The sequence below is a fragment of the Pseudochaenichthys georgianus genome, chromosome 9 (genome assembly GCF_902827115.2).
Source record: "Pseudochaenichthys georgianus chromosome 9, fPseGeo1.2, whole genome shotgun sequence".
Lineage (NCBI taxonomy): Eukaryota > Metazoa > Chordata > Actinopteri > Perciformes > Channichthyidae > Pseudochaenichthys > Pseudochaenichthys georgianus.
The window spans coordinates 45,054,937-45,075,230 of record NC_047511.1 but is presented as its reverse complement, the minus strand read 5'-3'; the positions used below and the strand labels follow the sequence as shown (position 1 = coordinate 45,075,230).

At 41.3% G+C, this 20,294-nt stretch overlaps 1 protein-coding gene across 2 annotated transcripts in view; it reads left to right on the top strand.

The window, feature by feature from the left end:
- LOC117451897 (sarcoplasmic/endoplasmic reticulum calcium ATPase 2-like) overlaps positions 1–20,294 on the top strand; it is a 48,965-nt gene continuing 28,671 nt past the window's right edge. The window contains exons 1-6 of one of the 2 annotated variants that reach the window (XM_034090259.2): positions 1–273; positions 393–548; positions 5,838–5,855; positions 5,946–6,028; positions 8,961–9,065; positions 11,420–11,558. In XM_034090259.2, the coding sequence (XP_033946150.1) occupies positions 431–548; positions 5,838–5,855; positions 5,946–6,028; positions 8,961–9,065; positions 11,420–11,558 (463 nt within the window). In that variant the 5' untranslated portion in view covers positions 1–273; positions 393–430. The remainder of the gene's footprint in view (positions 274–392; positions 549–5,837; positions 5,856–5,945; positions 6,029–8,960; positions 9,066–11,419; positions 11,559–20,294) is intronic. The other variant, XM_034090260.1, reaches the window with a different exon arrangement.

The following is a 20,294-nucleotide window of genomic DNA, read 5'->3' as shown; positions in this document are numbered from 1 at the left end:
TCTCCCTCGGTTTGAACGTCGCTTCCTGGGCTCGTCCAATGATATGAGTCCACATGCAGCGCAGTGGAGAGGGGCAGCAGCGAGGAGATAAAGCCCGGCTGTCACTGTCAGCAGCCACAGCGGCCACACTCAGGAGCCACGGCACGGCACGGCACGGTTACTCACAGCACTGAACCGGGTGAATGCAGCCTGCGGGACACTGCTGCACCATTTCCGGACATAAGAGAGCATTTCCACCGCAGACAGACAGGGACCAGGAACTCACCACGTTTTGTGCGTAATTGGAGAAAAAAAAGAATCACAAGGGGGGGACACTAATCCAGAATCCGTCGATATCCAAGTGGGAAAACTCCTTTTTGATTAATTTAACTGTTTTTTTTTTTTTTTTAAAGAGACCTACCAAGCTGTGCCGTGGGAGAAAGCAGCCGCCATGGAGAACTCTCACACCAAGAGCGTGGAAGAAGTTTACAGTCATTTCTGCGTCAATGAGAGCACAGGACTTTCCCTGGACGAGGTGAAGCGACTCAGGGACAAATGGGGCCTAAACGGTAAAAAAACAGCACCTTTTTCTGTATTTGATCTGAACCACTGTGAATGGGTAACATGTCGTGAATGAGACTTGGCTCAGAAATGTCTTGTCATCGCAGCACGCATGGCCGGTGTGAGATCAGTATGCAGGATATGGAGCAGGATATGGGGGAAAAGTCATGAGGAGCATCGGCCGGTGGCTCTCTGCTGACCGGCCTCAGTGAGGGGTTACAGCCGACGTCACCTCCAGGGTCTCCCGTCGTGTAGAAAGCATATTATATTATTTTCAGATTGTCACTTTATTAGATATGATAAGTTAATGTAACATTGTAAGGCATGGTCACAGTAACGTGTAGTTGTCAGGTATGGTAACTAAATGCAACATTGTATCATGTCACGATAACGACTTCAATTATGTATTGTGATTATTATTTATAGCCTATTTTAACATATTATAATCAGATAATGTCATGATAATAAAAGCACACCCTTTCAAAGAGCAATTAACTTTTTTCTTGAGAATGTTCTAGAACTTCAATAGGATTTCTTTGGTTGAAATATTCTAATTGATATGTTATTATTATTTTCAGATTGTTACATCATTAGATATGATAAGTTAATGTAACATTGTTAAAGACTGGCACATTTTAAGGCATTTAACAGTAGATAGTTGTCAGGTATGGTAACTAAATGCAACATTGTATCTAGTCACGATAACTACTTAATTTAGACGATAATGTTGTCAAATAATTTATTGCGATTATTATTTTAAGCCCAGATAATGATCATATAATATCGTGATAATAAAAGCACACCCTCTCAAAGAGCTATGAACTTTTTTCTTCAGAATATTCTAGAACTTTATCAGGATTATTTTGTTTAAATATCCTAATTAAATGGACCCTCTTGGGCTCCGGTAACACAAATGTTAAGTATTGTACAATTATCGTAACGTTGTTGAACACCGTGACGATGTAATGTTTAGTAACATCAATGTAACATTGTGTCAAGTCACATCAAGATAGCTTAAGTTATACGATATGATGACCGATCATTTATTGCGAAATGTCTGTCATTTTAAGCCCATTGGATCATAAAATGATAATTTAATGGCATTATAATTGAAGTACACCCTTTGAATGAGCAATGTACTTTTTCTTCAGAATGTTCTAGGGCTTTAATGGGAGTTTATGTGTAGGCTCAATATCCATTAAGTAACGTATAAATAAAACAATAATCGTACGATCAAAACAGTAAATGACATCCTGCTCTGTTCACTAAAATTCCCAGGTTTTTTAATAACAGGGAAACTCAGGCAGCAATATTGAAGTCGGCATGGTCAAGGTCACATGTTTGTAACAATACATTGATAACCTAGAAAGAGGTATTTTCCATATGTCCTACAATAATGTTAAAACAATTAAGGTCCTGTAATTATAAGTGGATAATGTAATAAATCCTTGAGGTCATGTTCATAAATGTTACGTCAAGTTGACAACGTTAAAATGATCAAGGTCATGTTCACTTGTTGTACGATAAGTTGTTAACGTGAAAGGTAATTTCTACATATTCTAAAATAACTCATATCTGGCATATCTCATATCAATAATCGAAGTTATGTCCATACATATTGTACGGCAAGTAGCGTTAAAATAATCAAAGTCATGTTCATATAGTGTACGAGAAAGTTATCGCTATCGGGGGAACATGTGCAAATATCCTACGATAAGTTTGTAAGTTAAAAAGTATCGAGTATTTCCCTTTATTGTACGATAAGTCAATAACGTACAAATAATCAAGGTCATGTCCATATATCGTACAATAAGTCAGTAATAAATCCGTAATGCCATGTCCATTTATTGTACGTTGAGTTGGTCAAATAGATACCGATCGTATTAAAACATTGTACGATAAGTCGATAACGTATTGATTTCGTTATAATATTTAGTACAAATGGTCCATAACATTAATCTTTATATTGTACAATAGGGCAATGACATAAAACGTATCAAGGTCATCATGGCAGTGTGAACATTTTAACTTTTAATATCGCCACGAAACTTCCCTAGCTGATTACGTACATTATGACAATTATTTTCCCGACATTTTATGCTTAAATATGATTGGGCTTTATCTAATGCTAACTTTTAGAGCGTTTAAGTGAAATCTACAGATATATTTTTTAGAAATACCGGAAATGTGCATTTTGGATGCTTTTCTCCCGAACTAGTCTAAAAGAAAAGAGTTATTGAAGCTAAATTAGTCCAATTCTCATGTTTGTGCCTGTAGTTTCTTGCCTGTAAAGCACCCTCACTGTGAAGTTATTGGCAGCACTCGTAGAATATGGTGTCACACGATAACCTTGTTGGATGTTTCTCAAAGCTGAAGTGCATCACATCGTGCGGACAGAGTTTGATCAGCGTCCACGGGATGATTTCAGTAACGTTATCCGTGAAGTTAATCTCTCTTGTTCCAGGCTTTCACAGCTGTTTTATATTAATATCACCTGGGAGGTCATGGAGGATATACTGACCCTTTGAATCACATTGACCTTTACATTGATTGGAGTTTCCTTTTTATTTTTGTCCCATTGTGTGTTGAAGGTTAAGGGAGTGGATTAATATGCCATTCTGTTGATACTAATGTTAGTAAGTGAAGGGACGTTGTAGGATTTTATATTAATATCACGATTACAGATACCAATTTCTACGGAAGAGAGTTACAGAGCGTCCACACTACAGCTTCAAAAAAAGCTTGGAGCTGGGCGTGTCTGAAGCTTGGGGATTTTATTCAAGCAACGCGACCAACAACCAATCACATGAATCTCCCGCCCCCGACATACAAAGCGAAAAACTCCGGGGATTTTATGGGATCAATATATATATATATAAACTCCCCAAACAGGCGAAAACCTACCAGTTTCCCCCACTGTCTCTGCCACCTCCCTCCATGCTGGTTCCTCCGGTTTGTATCCCGGTAGGTGAAGAGGGTCTGGTCATACAAAACCGGGTGATTTGCTACGGCGATAGTTATGGCGTTAGTTTCTCCTCCGACTTTTTTTGAAATATAGAAATGAACGGCGGGATATCTCTCCCAGCTTAGACGCGGTTTGATTGGCTACGGCTTCAGCTGTCAGATTTTCCGAAACGGAATTTGATTGGCTGGCGCTGGCTACCCCCGGCGGAGACGGACCGCTATGCTACCCACAATTCAGTTCGGCGAAAAAGCGAGGCAACGTGACGTCACCCCATTCAAAGTGAATGGGCAGATTGAAGCTGTCAACGCTGTCAACGCTGTAGTGTGGACGGGCCGTTAGGGCCACATGTAAATCTGATCAGATCTGATCAAAAGGGATATTTTGGTTGAGTTCTGAGTTCTCAAGTTCACAATTCTTGAGATTTTCAGAAAGAAATATAACATTTTGTCCTCAATTATTTTAGATTTAAGTCATTTTCCAGCATTTTTACAATCATTGCGAGGTGAGAGGCTTTTTAAAGTCACCCAACGATTGTCACCATTAACCTGCTAATGAAAATACACCGCACTCAACTTACTGTGAGACAAAAGATCCTTAAGCCTCTTTAAATATCACTAAAACATTAAAAAGACATTTCGTTTTGCATTAAATATGGGGGAAATGCAGAGTGAATCTTTTGATTGTTTTTGGGAGATTGTGATTGATTTTGGCCTGGTCATAGTGACATGCTTTAGCAGCTGTTTTATATTAATTACACCGGGTAGGAACCCCCCTTTAAATCTCATTGACTTTTACAGAGTTTCCTTTTTATTTTGGGCCTATTGTGTATTAAAGGCTAAGGGAGTGGATTTAAAGGCCACTCTGTAAGAAGTATAACCTGATACTGTTTGGGACAATGTGAGATTTTATCACTGGACCTGATTAAACAAACTCACAATAGGTTGATTGTGGTGAATTTCCACTAGGAGGATAATTGTGAATGTTTTATTTACAAACGGCGGTTGCTAACAAGTGTCTAAATGAGACGACTTAAAGTCATTACGCCCAACATTAGCCGCCTTTAGCTCAGCGGTGGGGACATGAAGTCATGTGACCGTGCTGTAGTTTCTTTATAGCCCAACATTAGCCGCCTTTAGCTTAGCGGTGGTGACGTGAAGTCATGTGACCGTGCTGTAGTTCCTTTATACGCCAACATTAGCCTCCTTTAGCTTAGCGGTGGTGACGTGAAGTCATGTGACCGTGCTGTAGTTCCTTTATAGCCCAACATTAGCCTCCTTTAGCTTAGCGGTGGTGACGTGAAGTCATGTGACCGTGCTGTAGTTCCTTTATAGCCCAACATTAGCCACCTTTAGCTTAGCGGTGGTGACGTGAAGTCATGTGACCGTGCTGTAATTCCTTTATAGCCCAACATTAGCTTAGCGGTGGTGACGTGAAGTCATCTGACCGTGCCTTAGTTCCTTTATAGCCCAACATTAGCCTCCTTTAGCTTAGCGGTGGTGACGTGAAGTCATGTGACCGTGCTGTAGTTCCTTTATAGCCCAACATTAGCCTCCTTTAGCTTAGCGGTGGTGACGTGAAGTCATGTGACCGTGCTGTAGTTCCTTTATAGCCCAACATTAGCCACCTTTAGCTTAGCGGTGGTGACGTGAAGTCATGTGACCGTGCTGTAGTTCCTTTAAAGCCCAACATTAGCCTCCTTTAGCTTAGCGGTGGTGACGTGAAGTCATGTGACCGTGCTGTAATTCCTTTATAGCCCAACATTAGCTTAGCGGTGGTGACGTGAAGTCATCTGACCGTGCCTTAGTTCCTTTATAGCCCAACATTAGCCTCCTTTAGCTTAGCGGTGGTGATGTGAAGTCATGTGACCGTGCTCAAATTCCTTTATAGCCCAACATTAGCTTAGCGGTGGTGACCTGAAGTCATGTGACCGTGCTGTAGTTCCTTTAAAGCCCAACATTAGCTTTTTACTTCAAACTACATCAAGTGGTGTTAATGTGTGGAGATTATCCTGCTGAACAAAATGTGTTTTTTGCAATAATCCAAAATCACATGGGCTTTTTGTGGAGGGAACAAGGGAGATGCTGCCTTCAGGACCAACCTACAAAAATACATTTCCACTGCGCTACTCCCTGGTGATTCCAATTCAGTTTGAGTAATTGAGCTCGAATTAAGGGAACATATTGCCCTGCTCTTGTTGTAGGAGTCAGCTCCCCATCAGGAAACAGGAGGTGCTTGTCTCCATCTGTCATTGTGTGTTATGTAATAGTTGTTATACTAAACTTACCTTCTTTTTCTTTCATTTCCTGTGTGATCCCTGGATCTCCACACACAGAGTTACCAGCAGAAGAAGGTAAGCACTAAATGTCTCTTACTGTCACTTTATGATAATAACCAGTGTCTGTAATGGATGGTTTTTATAACCTACTTAATTTTTTTGCAGGGAAATCTTTGATGGAGCTTGTCCTTGAACAATTTGAAGATTTATTGGTTCGAATTCTTCTGCTGGCCGCGTGTATATCTTTTGTGAGTATTTCCCTACATTATTTCTCTATAAGCTAAACATTGCGTTAAGCATCCTACAAATGGCTCTTCATTTCCACCTCAGGGTGACGGAGTGTGTGTGCTCACACACATTTGCAGATGGGATTGTTATTGTAGTGTGTGTTAAATGGCAGAGGGGTAACTCCCCCTAATATTCTTCCATATATTCCAGTAGAGAAGCAAGAAAATAAGTACCGCTCTGACTTTTATGGACCAAAACTGTAGTAATTACACATAAAATGACACATAAATATGATTACACTCCTTGAAACACATATGAATGTAACTACTAGTACCAGAAATCTCCTGAAAATTGAGTCAAATTCAAGTTAATTGAGTATTTCGCTACTGCCTGCCCGAAAAGGCAGTGAAAAAAAACAAGACAAAATACTTGAAATTTAACAAAAATAGTCGTATAATCAAATTGTTCTAATTTCCGCAGCTTGATTTTTTTTGAAAGTATTTCCCTATTCTACATCCCTACATGTAATTACATTCATGGTAAATAATCTTAATTGTACTTATTCTGCACGTTTCTCTCCTAGTGTTAGTATGTATGTTTGTTTATGACTCTGAGGAGAGCCCATCGTCCCACAAATAGCTCCCCATTCCCACCTCGGGGTGAAGGACTGTTTATGTGAAGACACATTTGCAGACGGGATTATTATTAAACCCCAAATGTCGGGGGTGATTTGCGCGGCGCATGGTGCTGAAGTGTGAACGTCTTCAGTGTGTTTAACCCGGCTGAGGTTACACACACTTATTAAAGGATGAGCAGCTGACATCTGAGGAATGGTGACGGAAGCAGATTGAGTTTCTCTCACCATGTGCACAGTAAGACATTTCAAGCATGGTTGCTGTGTCAGTAGCCCCCCCCCCCCCCCCCCCACACACACACATTCACCCCCTTTGACTTTCACTGGGTAACCCGAGACAGTTAAATGTAACTAGCAGATATATCTATGAAATGTCCACAGTTGATTAATGACATGAAGACATTTAACTTTTGTATTGCAGGTTTTCTGTAATCGTATGTAAAACTATGCAAATGAGGCATTATCTTATTAAAATACGGCTAATTTGCATACATTTCAAGGTCAGAAATGGTAACAGTGGTTAAAGCCTGTTAAAAATTCTTGTTTCATTTTGTTGACAGTAAATATTTCTCTTTGTATGACTCCATAAATCAGAAAATAATGCCATTTAAAAAGCATATTTTTAGAAATAAAGTGTATATTCATGCATTTCGTACATACCACAGGTGGATAGGGTAAAAAAGTGAACTAATAGATATCATCATGACACTTACCCAGTTCATTAATGACAGTAAGACAATTATCTTTTGTATTACAAGTTTTCTGAAATGTTATGTTTAAATATGAAAATGAGGCATTATGTGATGCCAACATAAGCTAGCTATCTAACGTTTAGTGGATTAAGGGGAAGAAATCTGTAAACAAGTGCGTGTGTGTGTGTGTGTGTGTGGTATGTAGTGTCAGTTAGGTGATACGGAGGTGTCAGTGTCTGCTGTCTGACGAGGGGACAGAGCACCACTTGAGACCAAATTTGGGCTCCGACCACACACACACGCACTCACACACACGCACACACACCTCAACATGGAATGAATGGCTCCTGTAGTTTGACATGTATCCAGTATCAAAGCCAGTTCAAGTCATCTAAACTGGATTTCATTAGATCAGTTTGGTGTTTTTTTAAAAATCCATTCATATAGAGCTGCAAGGATCAGTCTATTGACAGAATAAGGCCCACTTTTTTGATAATTTATTGCCTATTTGGACAGAAAATCACAAAAAAACAGAACAGAAAAGGCCGTTTTTAGCCTCTTAAATTTTGCTTAAAAAAAGACTAAAGCAATCTTATTGCACCATTTTTTTCCCGTATCAATTAACTATTGATGAAGTTGAGGATGATGTTCTCCTCATTAGACTAATCATTGCAGTTTTAAAATCAATTGTATAAGTATTTCCAGTTGTTATGTGAGAAATGGCAGCAATTAGAAAGCTTATGCCTAATGACCAATACTTTAACCCTCCTGTCGTCTTCGGGTCAAATCCGACCGATTTACTACTTTCATCAGTCGTAACTTTTTTGTTTTACATTCGATTGCATTAAGGCTCCATGATATCCTTCACAGGAGACATTTGAGCATATACAAGTGCTGATCACCACTTTCATTGCATTGTGGATTATTTAGTCAACTTTGTAACACCATGGTGTTCCCGGTCCGCCATAAAGAAAAGGAATTAGTCACCATCCGGATCAGATAAAACCGATAAAACACACGCACACGCACACACACGCACACGCACACACACACTAGATGTGTTTCCCCCCTTATGTGCCCATCCCCCGATGTGAATCACACCTGACACACACACAGAACAATTTGATACATTTCCCGCTCTTATGTGCCCCTCCCCCCACATGGATCACACCTGGCACGCACAATACATGTTCAGTGTCTGTTCTTTGTATATGTACTGCAGTTGTTCATGTACACCAGTGAGTAGTCTGGTACTATATGTACAGTTTGAAAGGGTGTGAAATTAAATGTGGTGATGATTAATGTTTTTGTGTTAATGTAATAGCAGTTAAAACAGGACCGGTCACATTTCACCACCAAAGTAAGGAGGGGGGGGGAACAAACACAATTGGAGGGTTTTTAATAAACACTGGTGCCTTTTTAAGATATAAAAGATATAAGATATAAAAACAAACGTGTCCAGTTCATGCCCCTAATTCAATCATTGAATCTAGAAGGAGGGATTTTACACCAATGTTTTGATGGGTTATGAACACCTCTGCTTGTGCCGTCTGGATTTTGACATGTTCTCTTATCACTGTTCATTCTGTTCAACGTGTTTCTAACAAAGCGTGTCTCCGTGTTCAGGTGCTGGCGTGGTTCGAGGAGGGCGAGGAAACGATCACTGCCTTCGTGGAGCCGTTTGTGATTTTACTGATTCTTATCGCCAACGCCATCGTCGGGGTGTGGCAGGTGAGCAGGCGCTTTGGTTTATTTGTTTTTTTATTTGCATTTGAAAGAAGTTGGTAAATGGAAATAGGGCAGACAAAACAAAATACAGAAAGAAGGAGAGGAAATGCTAATCATAGACATCCATTTGTAGGATTTATTTCACGTATATGAACTTAATTTCTAATCCTTATAGCTATATTTTCCATTCTCTTAGTGGATTATTGTTCAGAGTGTTTGAATAACACGTTAAAATCTCTATTTATATCTTTTTGTTGGACTTGCAGTAAAGGCTGAATTTACCGAGCAACGCTGCCCTATCTCGCAATGTCAATAAAAGCTGTTAATAACTTGTGTACCCCCCATGAATTGTAAATATACTCCGATTTTCTTTTGCCCACAACCAATATGTTCAAAACCTAAAATCAGATGGTGCATTCAGGAGCACCTTGAATGATCCAAATTCCCAAGTTGGACATCAGTGTCTTTAAGAGCTTAAAGTCGTCATGTGGAAACAACATTGACTCTAGACAGAAGATGTTTTGTGTTTCTGTATTCACTGTCACCGTTTTAGATTTTCTTTTTTCAACTTGCAAACTCATTTTTCAGATTATTCCAACAGCACATGAATGCAACACCAAACTGCCCTATCTCGCAATGTCAATAAAAGCAGTTAATAACTTGTGTGGCGCTGTAAAGCAAACATATATTCCCATTTGAATATGCTCTGCCTCTGTCCCCAGTTACAACCTAGAATTGCACTCTGATGGTGCTTTTCAAATTACCGAGTTTGGTAAATTGTTCTCCCGACTTCAGTGCCTTTAAGAGCTTAAAGTCGTCATGTGGAAACAACATGGACTCAAAACAAAGGATGTTTTGTATTTCTATGTTTGCTGTGTGTGTTTTCGATTTCCTTTTTCGACCTGGGGTTTCATTTTTCTAATTATTCCGCCACCAAGTGAACACACCAGAAATGCCCTATTTCCTAATTTCAAAGGTCCCATGTCATGCTTTTCTGGTTATCACCCGTCCCCTTGTGTGTTATGAAGGTTGTTCTGCATGTGAACGGTCTGCAGAGTCACTAACCCTCAAAGTGCACCCTGTAGCGAGTAAAGCTCTAACGGAGCGTCCACACTACAGCTTCAAAAAAAGCTTGATGCTGGGCGTGTCTGAAGCTTGGGGATTTTATTCGAGCAACGCGACCAACAACCAATCACATGAATCTCCCGCCCCCGACATACAAAGCAAAAACCCCCGGGGATTTTATGGGAGCAATATATATATATAAATATATATATATATAAACTCCCCAAACAGGCGAAAACCTACCAGTTTCCCCCACTGTCTCTGCCACCTCCCTCCATGCCTGGTTCCTCCGGTTTGTATCCCGGGAGGTGAAGAGGGTGTGGTCATACAAAACCGGGTGATTGCTACGGCGATAGTTAGTTTCTCCTCCGACTTTTTTTGAAATATAGAAATGAACGGCGGGATATCTCTCCCAGCTTAGACGCGGTTTGATTGGCTACGGCTTCAGCTGTCAGATTTTGGGAAACGGGATTTGATTGGCTGGCGCTGGCTACTCCGGCATCTCCGGCGTCAGAAGTTGAACATTGTTCAACTTCTGACACCGGAGACGGACCGCTATGCTACCCACAATTCAGTTCGGCGAAAAGCGAGGCAACGTGACGTCACCCCATTCAAAGTGAATGGGCAGACGCGTTGGAAACTGTTTTTGAAGCTGTCGACGCTGTAGTGTGGACGCAGCGTAACACAGAAAAGACCTGTCTGTGCTGCCCCAGAACGCCTCGTTGGACATTTCTGTTTTTCCATTGTTCACTTCTTGGGTATAGTGACGTTTGGACCAATCCGCGGACTTCCACACACACACACACACACACACACACACACACACACACACACACACACACACACACACACACACACACACACACACACACACACACTTGCACAATATAAATGTATTCTAGTAGACCTCAACAATGGAATTAAGATCAGTAGAAATGGCCATGACACGGGACCTTTAAGGAAAATGCAAAAATAACGTGTATTCGCCCAGTGATTCGGATCAACTCCAGAATGTAATGAGGTCTTCCTTGACTCATATTTCACCCTTCACCCTCTTTTCACAACAGAAATCACCACTTTCTGACATTCATGGCTCCTTTTTAGAGGAATAACCGTCCGAGATGTGTATTGTTTGAATGGATAAACATTAAAGCGAGATTACAGTAACAGAGTACATGATTTTACTGTAACGCAGCCTTCAAAACACAGACGCTATGATATCCAGTTCTTAGACAATACCTGGAGTGTAGCGTATGTGATGTCCTCCTCTCTGAACGGCTCCCTCTCTGCAGGAACGTAACGCTGAGGATGCCATCGAGGCGCTGAAGGAGTACGAGCCGGAGATGGGGAAAGTGTACCGTCAGGACAGGAAGACGGTGCAGAGGATCAAAGCTCGGGACATCGTGCCCGGAGACATCGTGGAGATCGCAGGTAGGACCAGCGTCATGTTGGACCTGAAACAAACCCTTGGTCTCGATGAAGGCTTGATGTTGAAAGGCATTGTTTTTAAGACTGAATTCAAAACACTTTAATATCTGTTGCAAGTTATTGTTGTGTTGCCAGGGAGCTGATCAAGTTTTTATTTTGATTTGTTATCGGACTACAAGATTGAAAAATGATAAGTAATTGTTATTATGTTTTTCTTTCCATACGTCACTGCATTACTTTTACATTTAGATATGTTCACGTGTTGCCTCTTTTTGGATATTGCTCTTGTCCATATAGCAGCCTTAACTTAAAGACTCCCCTCTCAGCACCTGGATAGACCATGCACATTGAGGCGAGGCAAGTTACTTCATGCAGCACCTTTCGGCACAAGGCAATTCAAAGTGCTTCACAGAAATGAAAGACATTAAGACACTAATCAAACGCTGCGAATTCTTTATCCAAAATGTTTCATTTCCCTGCTTTTCAAAAGGTTTTAGATGAAACTAAAGACCTGGTGTGCTAATATGGTAGATGCGTGAGTGCTGGAGTCCACTTATGGTCATGGATCACATTTAGCACCAGCTTCAGTTACCCCCCCCCCCCCCCCCCCCAATCAAAATGTGCCACTGCAGAGGTGACTCACCCTGCGAAGAGGAAGTATTTTCAGCCGCTCTTATTAACCCATTGTCTCAAAGGGCTGTGTGTGTGTGTGTGTGTGTGTGTGTGTGTGTGTGTGTGTGTGTGTGTGTGTGTGTGTGTGTGTGTGTGTGTGTGTGTGTGTGTGTGTGTGTGTGTGTGTGTGTGTGTGGTCTTATGCAACATCATTGTTTAATTCTAGTTTATAATATATGCAGAAAGAAACTGATGCATGGATCTGAATATCTTTCTTTTTGTTGGCGGGTTCAGCAGCAGGTTTAGTTTGAAAGTTCATTTACCCTTCAGAAAAAACGTTGAACTGACAAAGTAAAAGAAAGACAATTCATATTTATACCTCACGCTATCATCATACCTTCGTAATAAAACAATAAATAAACATACAACGGAATCATCAAAGTCGTTGGTGATTAATTTTATTTTGCAAAACTCTTGCTGCAGCACCTCTTTTCACCCTCTGTCTGAAACCAGAGCCCAGTCTGCTCTGATTGGTTAGCTGGCCGGCTCTGTTGTGATTGTCCCGCCCCTTAGCCTATTACGTACAATGTGTTGGAGCGCTAGCCAATAGAAGCGTGAGTGTTACATAGTGATGTCATGGGGTAGTGTGTAGGGGAGAAACAGAGGGAGAGGGAACACAGGGATGTTAGCCTCTGCAGACCATTGACATGCACCAAAACCTAGAGAACACACTACAGGAAAGAGAGACCCCAAAAAGCAAGATGGGGCCCCTTTAATCGACAGATCGGTAACACTGAGTTTCTCCATAAAGAATCACTGAAGAGGGAAAAAGACCAGCTTCTCCGTCTGCCCTTGTCAAGGTCACTGGGGAGTCCTGCAGCAGAAATGTGCCCCAGTGCATGCTGGGAGGTTGGGATCCGACACCTGTCATCTGCAGGACTGTCACCGTCTCTATTAATACAGAATACCATAATCTGAGCTATAAATAAACCCCGGCGATGCACTGAATACATTCTTGCATCACCTCGGAGGCTCTGGGTGAAACAGAGGGTGAAGATAAGAGAAGGACCTCAGCATTCCTCCTCCTACACATCCAACAAACGTCACACACACACATGTACAGTACAGTGTGTGCAGAGGATGCGCAGACGGTGTGTGTGTGACGTCTGTTAGATGCTGTACACACACCTCTAGTAAACATGACATTTAAAAGGATTCGTTTACGAGATTCTGTGCAGAGATTCCTTTTAACAGATTTGATCTATGAGTTGATTGACGCAAAAATAACCCCCAATTATACGTGCTGCTCCGCTCCTCTACTTGATATCATATTAGAGTAACCTTTAAAGCCATTTTGTGACCTTTTTATTTCTAAAAGTAATACTCGCAAAGATTTCTTATTAAGCCAAACAGACAGAGTTCCTTACATGCAACATGGGGGATATTTTACTTTCAATTAGGATAATTATTACTCATGATTCTTTCCCAATTCTGACATTATAGACAGAACGTCTAATAGAAAAAATAGATATCTTATTTAGCCAATGAGACGTTTTGTCATAATGTGCGATAAGTTTGCGTTAATTTACTTGAACCTTTCCGAAACTTGGATGAAAAATGTTGACATTTCTTATCAAGCCAATTTAAGACAGATTATTCATAGTTATTCAATACATTGTGTTTTATTATTAAAATTATTAAAATGTGCCTTTATTTACGTTGCATTTTGATGCACATATTTCATTATCTTCTATCCTTTTTATTTGATCAATGAAACAAGAAATAATCCCAAAAATCTGCAGAATAGTTGATGATGAGAGTAACCCTAAATCACATCCATAACAACGCAAAAAAGCGGTTCGAGCTAGATCTTAACAAGCTATAAATGCCATTTTCTTTTGGCTTTGGGATTACTTGGCTCAGGTTTAAAGAGGTGTGTCATCTGTCAAACACTCGCTTCAAAATAGCTTGAATCTGAAATATCGTAAAGCAGAAATCCTGCAGATATCTTCCTCAATGGCTCCTTCCCCTGCATGATATTCTGCCGGAGCTCCAAAGTGACCCCGGCCTTGCAGAGGAGGAGTGACGCAGGCGAGAGGAAACACTGAGACGTGAGCAGAATATCCTGCAGAGATCAGTGCTGCTGCAGCTCTGAATGATCACTCTCGCTCCCCGAAATCACGTTACTGTCCCCGTAACGCATCGAGTTTCTCTCCAAACACGATTATTGCACGGCGTCTTTGTGGGTTAGTGTCTTGAAATGTAATCTGGGAGCGTTTGAAGCGACGAGGCGGCTGCTGGCTGTCTGTGCTGCTCAGACAGATGATAATATATATGATCATTTATTTATTTATATGCCGCTTTTCCAAATCACGGCTGGAAGTGGGTCGACGAGACAAACAGCGTCGTGGCGAGTGTAATCAAGCAGTACGTCATTCAATATAGTCAAATTAGATTAATCATGATACATTTGACTTTATTAATACTAGTATGTGCGTGTGTTTTGGGAGGGCATATGAAATGACTAACTGGAGAGAGGAATCTGATTTCTGAGTTATTGGCGTGGAATCTGACAGTTCACCAAAGCGCCGAAAACGCTGGTGGTGTTTCTACTGGGATCACCCTCTGTACAGTGTGAGCGACACCGGACAGATCCTCCGTTCTCACACTGCAGCTCGGTCTGTTCCGACAATAGAGACCCTTCCCACTCCTTTGCATCTTCAGAAAACTGGAGCATGCTTCAGAAAAATGTCTTTCAAACGAGTGCAGGACATTGGTCATGGCTTAGTTGTGTTTTTACACCGAGGTAGTGATGGTTCTTACTGACGTCCAGTGGTTTTCCACAGCTAACTTTCTTTGCCCTTTCTCTACCATGTGATTCAGGGTAACCATCTGCGCTTGAATTGAGGGCGTTTCACATTCAAATATTACACATTTACACTCACGCAGCGTCCACACGGCAGCGTGCGTTGAAGCTCGACCAACAACCAATCACATGAATCTCCCGCCCCGGAAACACAAGCACGCGGTTTGATTGGCTAGAGCTTGTACTGGCATATGATTTGATTGGCTGGCGCTTCCGTCCACGCTTGAAAAGTTTAACTTTTCTCAACTTTTGAAGCGAGCAAAGCGAAGCGACGGAACCACAATGCATTTCGGCAAGGCGTGACGTCACCCCGTTCAAAGCGAATGGGAAGCTGCGTTGTGGACGGCCGTCAGACTGTTCACACAAATAATACTAAAGTCAAAGTCAACTTTATTGTCAATGTGTTTGTGTGATACAGGGAGATAGAAATGCTGTTTCTCACCGTCCCAAAGAATAAGAATATATATAAATATACAAACCAGAACACCCACTTAAATATCTATATACATACACATACATTAACGGCCCGTCCACACAGCGGCGTGCGTTGAAGCTTCCAACGCTTCTGCCCGTTCACTTTGAATGGGGTGACGTCACTTTTAGCCGAACTGCATTGTGGGAAGCGACGCGGAGCGTTGCTGGCTTCAAAAGTTGAGCAATCTTCAACTTTTGGCGCCTCGGCAGAAGCGTCAGCCAATGAAATCCCGTGTATGCAAATCTGCCATTACAAGCGCGAGCCAATCAAACCGCGTGTATGCTGGGAGAGACTACGCAGGTAATTTCCTCATATTCCAAAAAATGGAGGGAAAGTTCATTATAGCGGTCGTGAATCACCCGGTGCTGAATGATCAGTCTCTGTTCATCTACCGGGATACGAACCGGAGGAGCGAGGCATGGAGGGAGGAGGCAGAGACAGGGGGTGGAACTGGTAGGTTTCCGCCTGTTTGGGGATTTTATATCCAGTTTACTTCGTTTTAACATTGCTATTGTGTCGGGGGCGGGAGATTCATGTGATTGGTTGTTCACCAATCTGTTCACCAAGCTTCAGACACGCCCACCTCCAAGCGTCAACGCACGCCGCTGTGTGGACGGGCCGTTACGTATAAAATGAATATATAAATAACATAGAGACAGATCTATCTCCTTAAGGGTTTCCTCAGATCTGCAGTGGATTTGTTCTCCTCTGAGGATTTGGAGTCTGGTACTGACAGTGGGGCCCGTGTGTGTGTGTGTGTGTGTGTGTGTGTGTGTGTGTGTGTGTGTGTGTGTGTGTGTGTGTGTGTGTGTGTGTGTGTGTGTGTGTGTGTGTGTGTGTGTGTGTGTGTGTGTGTGTGTGTGCGCGTGCGCCTGAGAGAGATGACCTTATAGGGAAGTTCTTTGTGGCGCTGATGCTCAGAGACCCTGCCCTCAGATTCCAGACACCAGGAGAGTGTGTGACACTTACCGCCGTCTGGCAAGCGTCCACCGCCACGGAGGGACTATTTCTTCCCTCCGTCTCCTGATATGTCAGCGAGACGGAGGGAAACTGTCTCATCTCGCCGCCCCGGGGGACATTTAGAAACACAGAAGAAGAAAACATTTGCAGTGAAGTCCTGCAGAGGGGCAGAGGAGGTTTTATTAAAGGCAAGCTGCAGCTTCAAAGTGCTGAGGGATAACAGGGATAGGGTAACAGAAGATATGCAAACACTGGAGTATTGGTGTGTTGTGTTTTGTTACTGGATGGATTTATGATTAATAGTTTACTTTATAGGCAGTCATTATAGTTTGATAATGGTTTCTTGTTTTTCCTGTAGTGTGTTCTATAGGTTTCTTTGCATGTAAATGTTCGGCAAAGGCTAACATCCCTGAAACGCCTCCATTGGACTAATTAGTTTACTTCTTAACATGGTGGAACCAATCAGAGCAGACTGGGCTCTGGTTTCAGACAGAGGGTGAAAAGAGGTGCTGCAGCATCAGGCAGTATGAGACGAATAAAGAGCTTTTTGAACATTAAAGCATGGAGACACTACATACTGATATACACCTGAACATCAGCAGGAGAGGACTCTTTAAAGTAGAGACACTACATACTGATATACACCTGAACATCAGCAGGAGAGGACTCTTTAAAGTAGAGACACTACATACTGATATACACCTGAACATCAGCAGGAGAGGACTCTTTAAAGTAGAGACACTACATACTGATATACACCTGAACATCAGCAGGAGAGGACTCTTTAAAGTAGAGACACTACATACTGATATACACCTGAACATCAGCAGGAGAGGACTCTTTAAAGTAGAGACACTACATACTGATATACACCTGAACATCAGCAGGAGAGGACTCTTTAAAGTAGAGACACTACATACTGATAATACACCTGAACATCAGCAGGAGAGGACTCTTTAAAGTAGAGACACTACATACTGATATACACCTGAACATCAGCAGGAGAGGACTCTTTAAAGTAGAGACACTACATACTGATATACACCTGAACATCAGCAGGAGAGGACTCTTTAAAGTAGAGACACTACATACTGATATACACCTGAACATCAGCAGGAGAGGACTCTTTAAAGTAGAGACACTACATACTGATATACACCTGAACATCAGCAGGAGAGGACTCTTTAAAGTAGAGACACTACATACTGATATACACCTGAACATCAGCAGGAGAGGACTCTTTAAAGTAGAGACACTACATACTGATATACACCTGAACATCAGCAGGAGAGGACTCTTTAAAGTAGAGACACTACATACTGATATACACCTGAACATCAGCAGGAGAGGACTCTTTAAAGTAGAGACACTACATACTGATATACACCTGAACATCAGCAGGAGAGGACTCTTTAAAGTAGAGACACTACATACTGATATACACCTGAACATCAGCAGGAGAGGACTCTTTAAAGTAGAGACACTACATACTGATATACACCTGAACATCAGCAGGAGAGGACTCTTTAAAGTAGAGACACTACATACTGATATACACCTGAACATCAGCAGGAGAGGACTCTTTAAAGTAGAGACACTACATACTGATATACACCTGAACATCAGCAGGAGAGGACTCTTTAAAGTAGAGACACTACATACTGATATACACCTGAACATCAGCAGGAGAGGACTCTTTAAAGTAGAGACACTACATACTGATATACACCTGAACATCAGCAGGAGAGGACTCTTTAAAGTAGAGACACTACATACTGATATACACCTGAACATCAGCAGGAGAGGACTCTTTAAAGTAGAGACACTACATACTGATATACACCTGAACATCAGCAGGAGAGGACTCTTTAAAGTAGAGACACTACATACTGATATACACCTGAACATCAGCAGGAGAGGACTCTTTAAAGTAGAGACACTACATACTGATATACACCTGAACATCAGCAGGAGAGGACTCTTTAAAGTAGAGACACTACATACTGATATACACCTGAACATCAGCAGGAGAGGACTCTTTAAAGTAGAGACACTACATACTGATATACACCTGAACATCAGCAGGAGAGGACTCTTTAAAGTAGAGACACTACATACTGATATACACCTGAACATCAGCAGGAGAGGACTCTTTAAAGTAGAGACACTACATACTGATATACACCTGAACATCAGCAGGAGAGGACTCTTTAAAGTAGAGACACTACATACTGATTATTGAAGCTGCCCCAGCCTTGTTAACCCCGAGTCCCGCTGCACTGCATGCTGGGAATTCGTGCTATGCTGTCCTGTTATATATATGTCACAGTTAGAGGTCACACTTTAACGCGGGTCAGCCGTTAATGAGGAGCTGACAGCGCTAACCTGAAGACATGCAGAGAATTAACCCTCTGACCCGCTGCCAACACATGGAACATGAACTGACCTGGTTTTAATTTAACATGCTACTGTCGCTGCAGAGAGAACTCAGATACGTGTTCGGTTTCATGTTAAGTGTTACAGAAGCTACTTAAAAGCGTAGAATAAGAAGAACTACAGTAAAGCGACCCTAGGGAACATTTTGGCAACTTAGAAACTGTTTACTAATCGAGCAAAAAAGTTAATGTTAAACAAACAAAATGATAAGAAAATGTAGGATATAACTAGTCATTAAAAATGCCACTCAATTGAGTTGTTCACATGTTGTACCTAAACCAAAGAAATACATATTAATTACCATATTTAAAGAAGAATTGCTCGAAAAGCATTCAATAAGAGTACAGACGGAGGAGCATTACATATGTTCTTGATATTTATTTGAAATACAGGGTCTTTTAATGTCTTGTTTTGTCATTCACGCAAACATACAATCACTTAATATGATATAAAACAAAGAAAAGTGGGAAATCTCCACATTTGAGAGGCGTTTTCTTACATTTTAGCATTACATTTCTGAATATTAAATATATAATCAGAAATGGTGGCTATCGGTAATAGCAGCATCTGTGGTTTACTGGTTGATCTTGATAAAGACTTAAATGCAGAATGAATTCCCTCACGGTTAATGTTGTTTCTGTCGGGCTATACTTTTATCTTTGCTGCCAGTCGCTAGTCCTGGGACAAGTTAGTGTTTACTTTGGCAACAGAAAGCGTTTGATGCTATGTGGAGGTTTATATCAAACAGACAGAGATGGCGTTGTAGAAAAACATCCAGAAAGTCGTTAGCTGTTGGCAAATATTGATTGTCCTCCTTACCCATACCCATAAGACACTCTGCTGCTGTGTGCTCACTGCTGAGCAAATAATACGATTTCTGCATTATCCGCACCATTTACATGCATGCAAAGTACTCCTGTTAGACGGTACAGCTGCAACTATAAGTATACAAGACATAACATCACACAGTGGCACATTTTAAAAGTAATTTTCATGCAAAAACATCTGAACATTTATTTTATTAGCCTCGCAAATATGGAGGAATTCAAATTTGTTCGTGTTTTACATCGTATTAAAAATATCTTTGTATAAAAGCAATAAATCCCCTTAAGAAACGATGATGGAAATGTTTCACTATTGTTTTTGACATTTTTACAGGATTAACTGTGAAAATAGACGTAAGTTGCAGCGCCTAATGGAGACACAGAATGCGATGAAAACCTTTTTATTAGATACAAATATATATATTAACAAACTGCATGTGAAAAAAGAAAATACATTATAATAAATGTAATCAAAAGATGTAGTGATAATATCTCAGAGTGGGGTCTTTATACATGTCAATCCGTGGGGTCTGTGCCGGACACCTGTCGACGGTTTGATTCCCGAC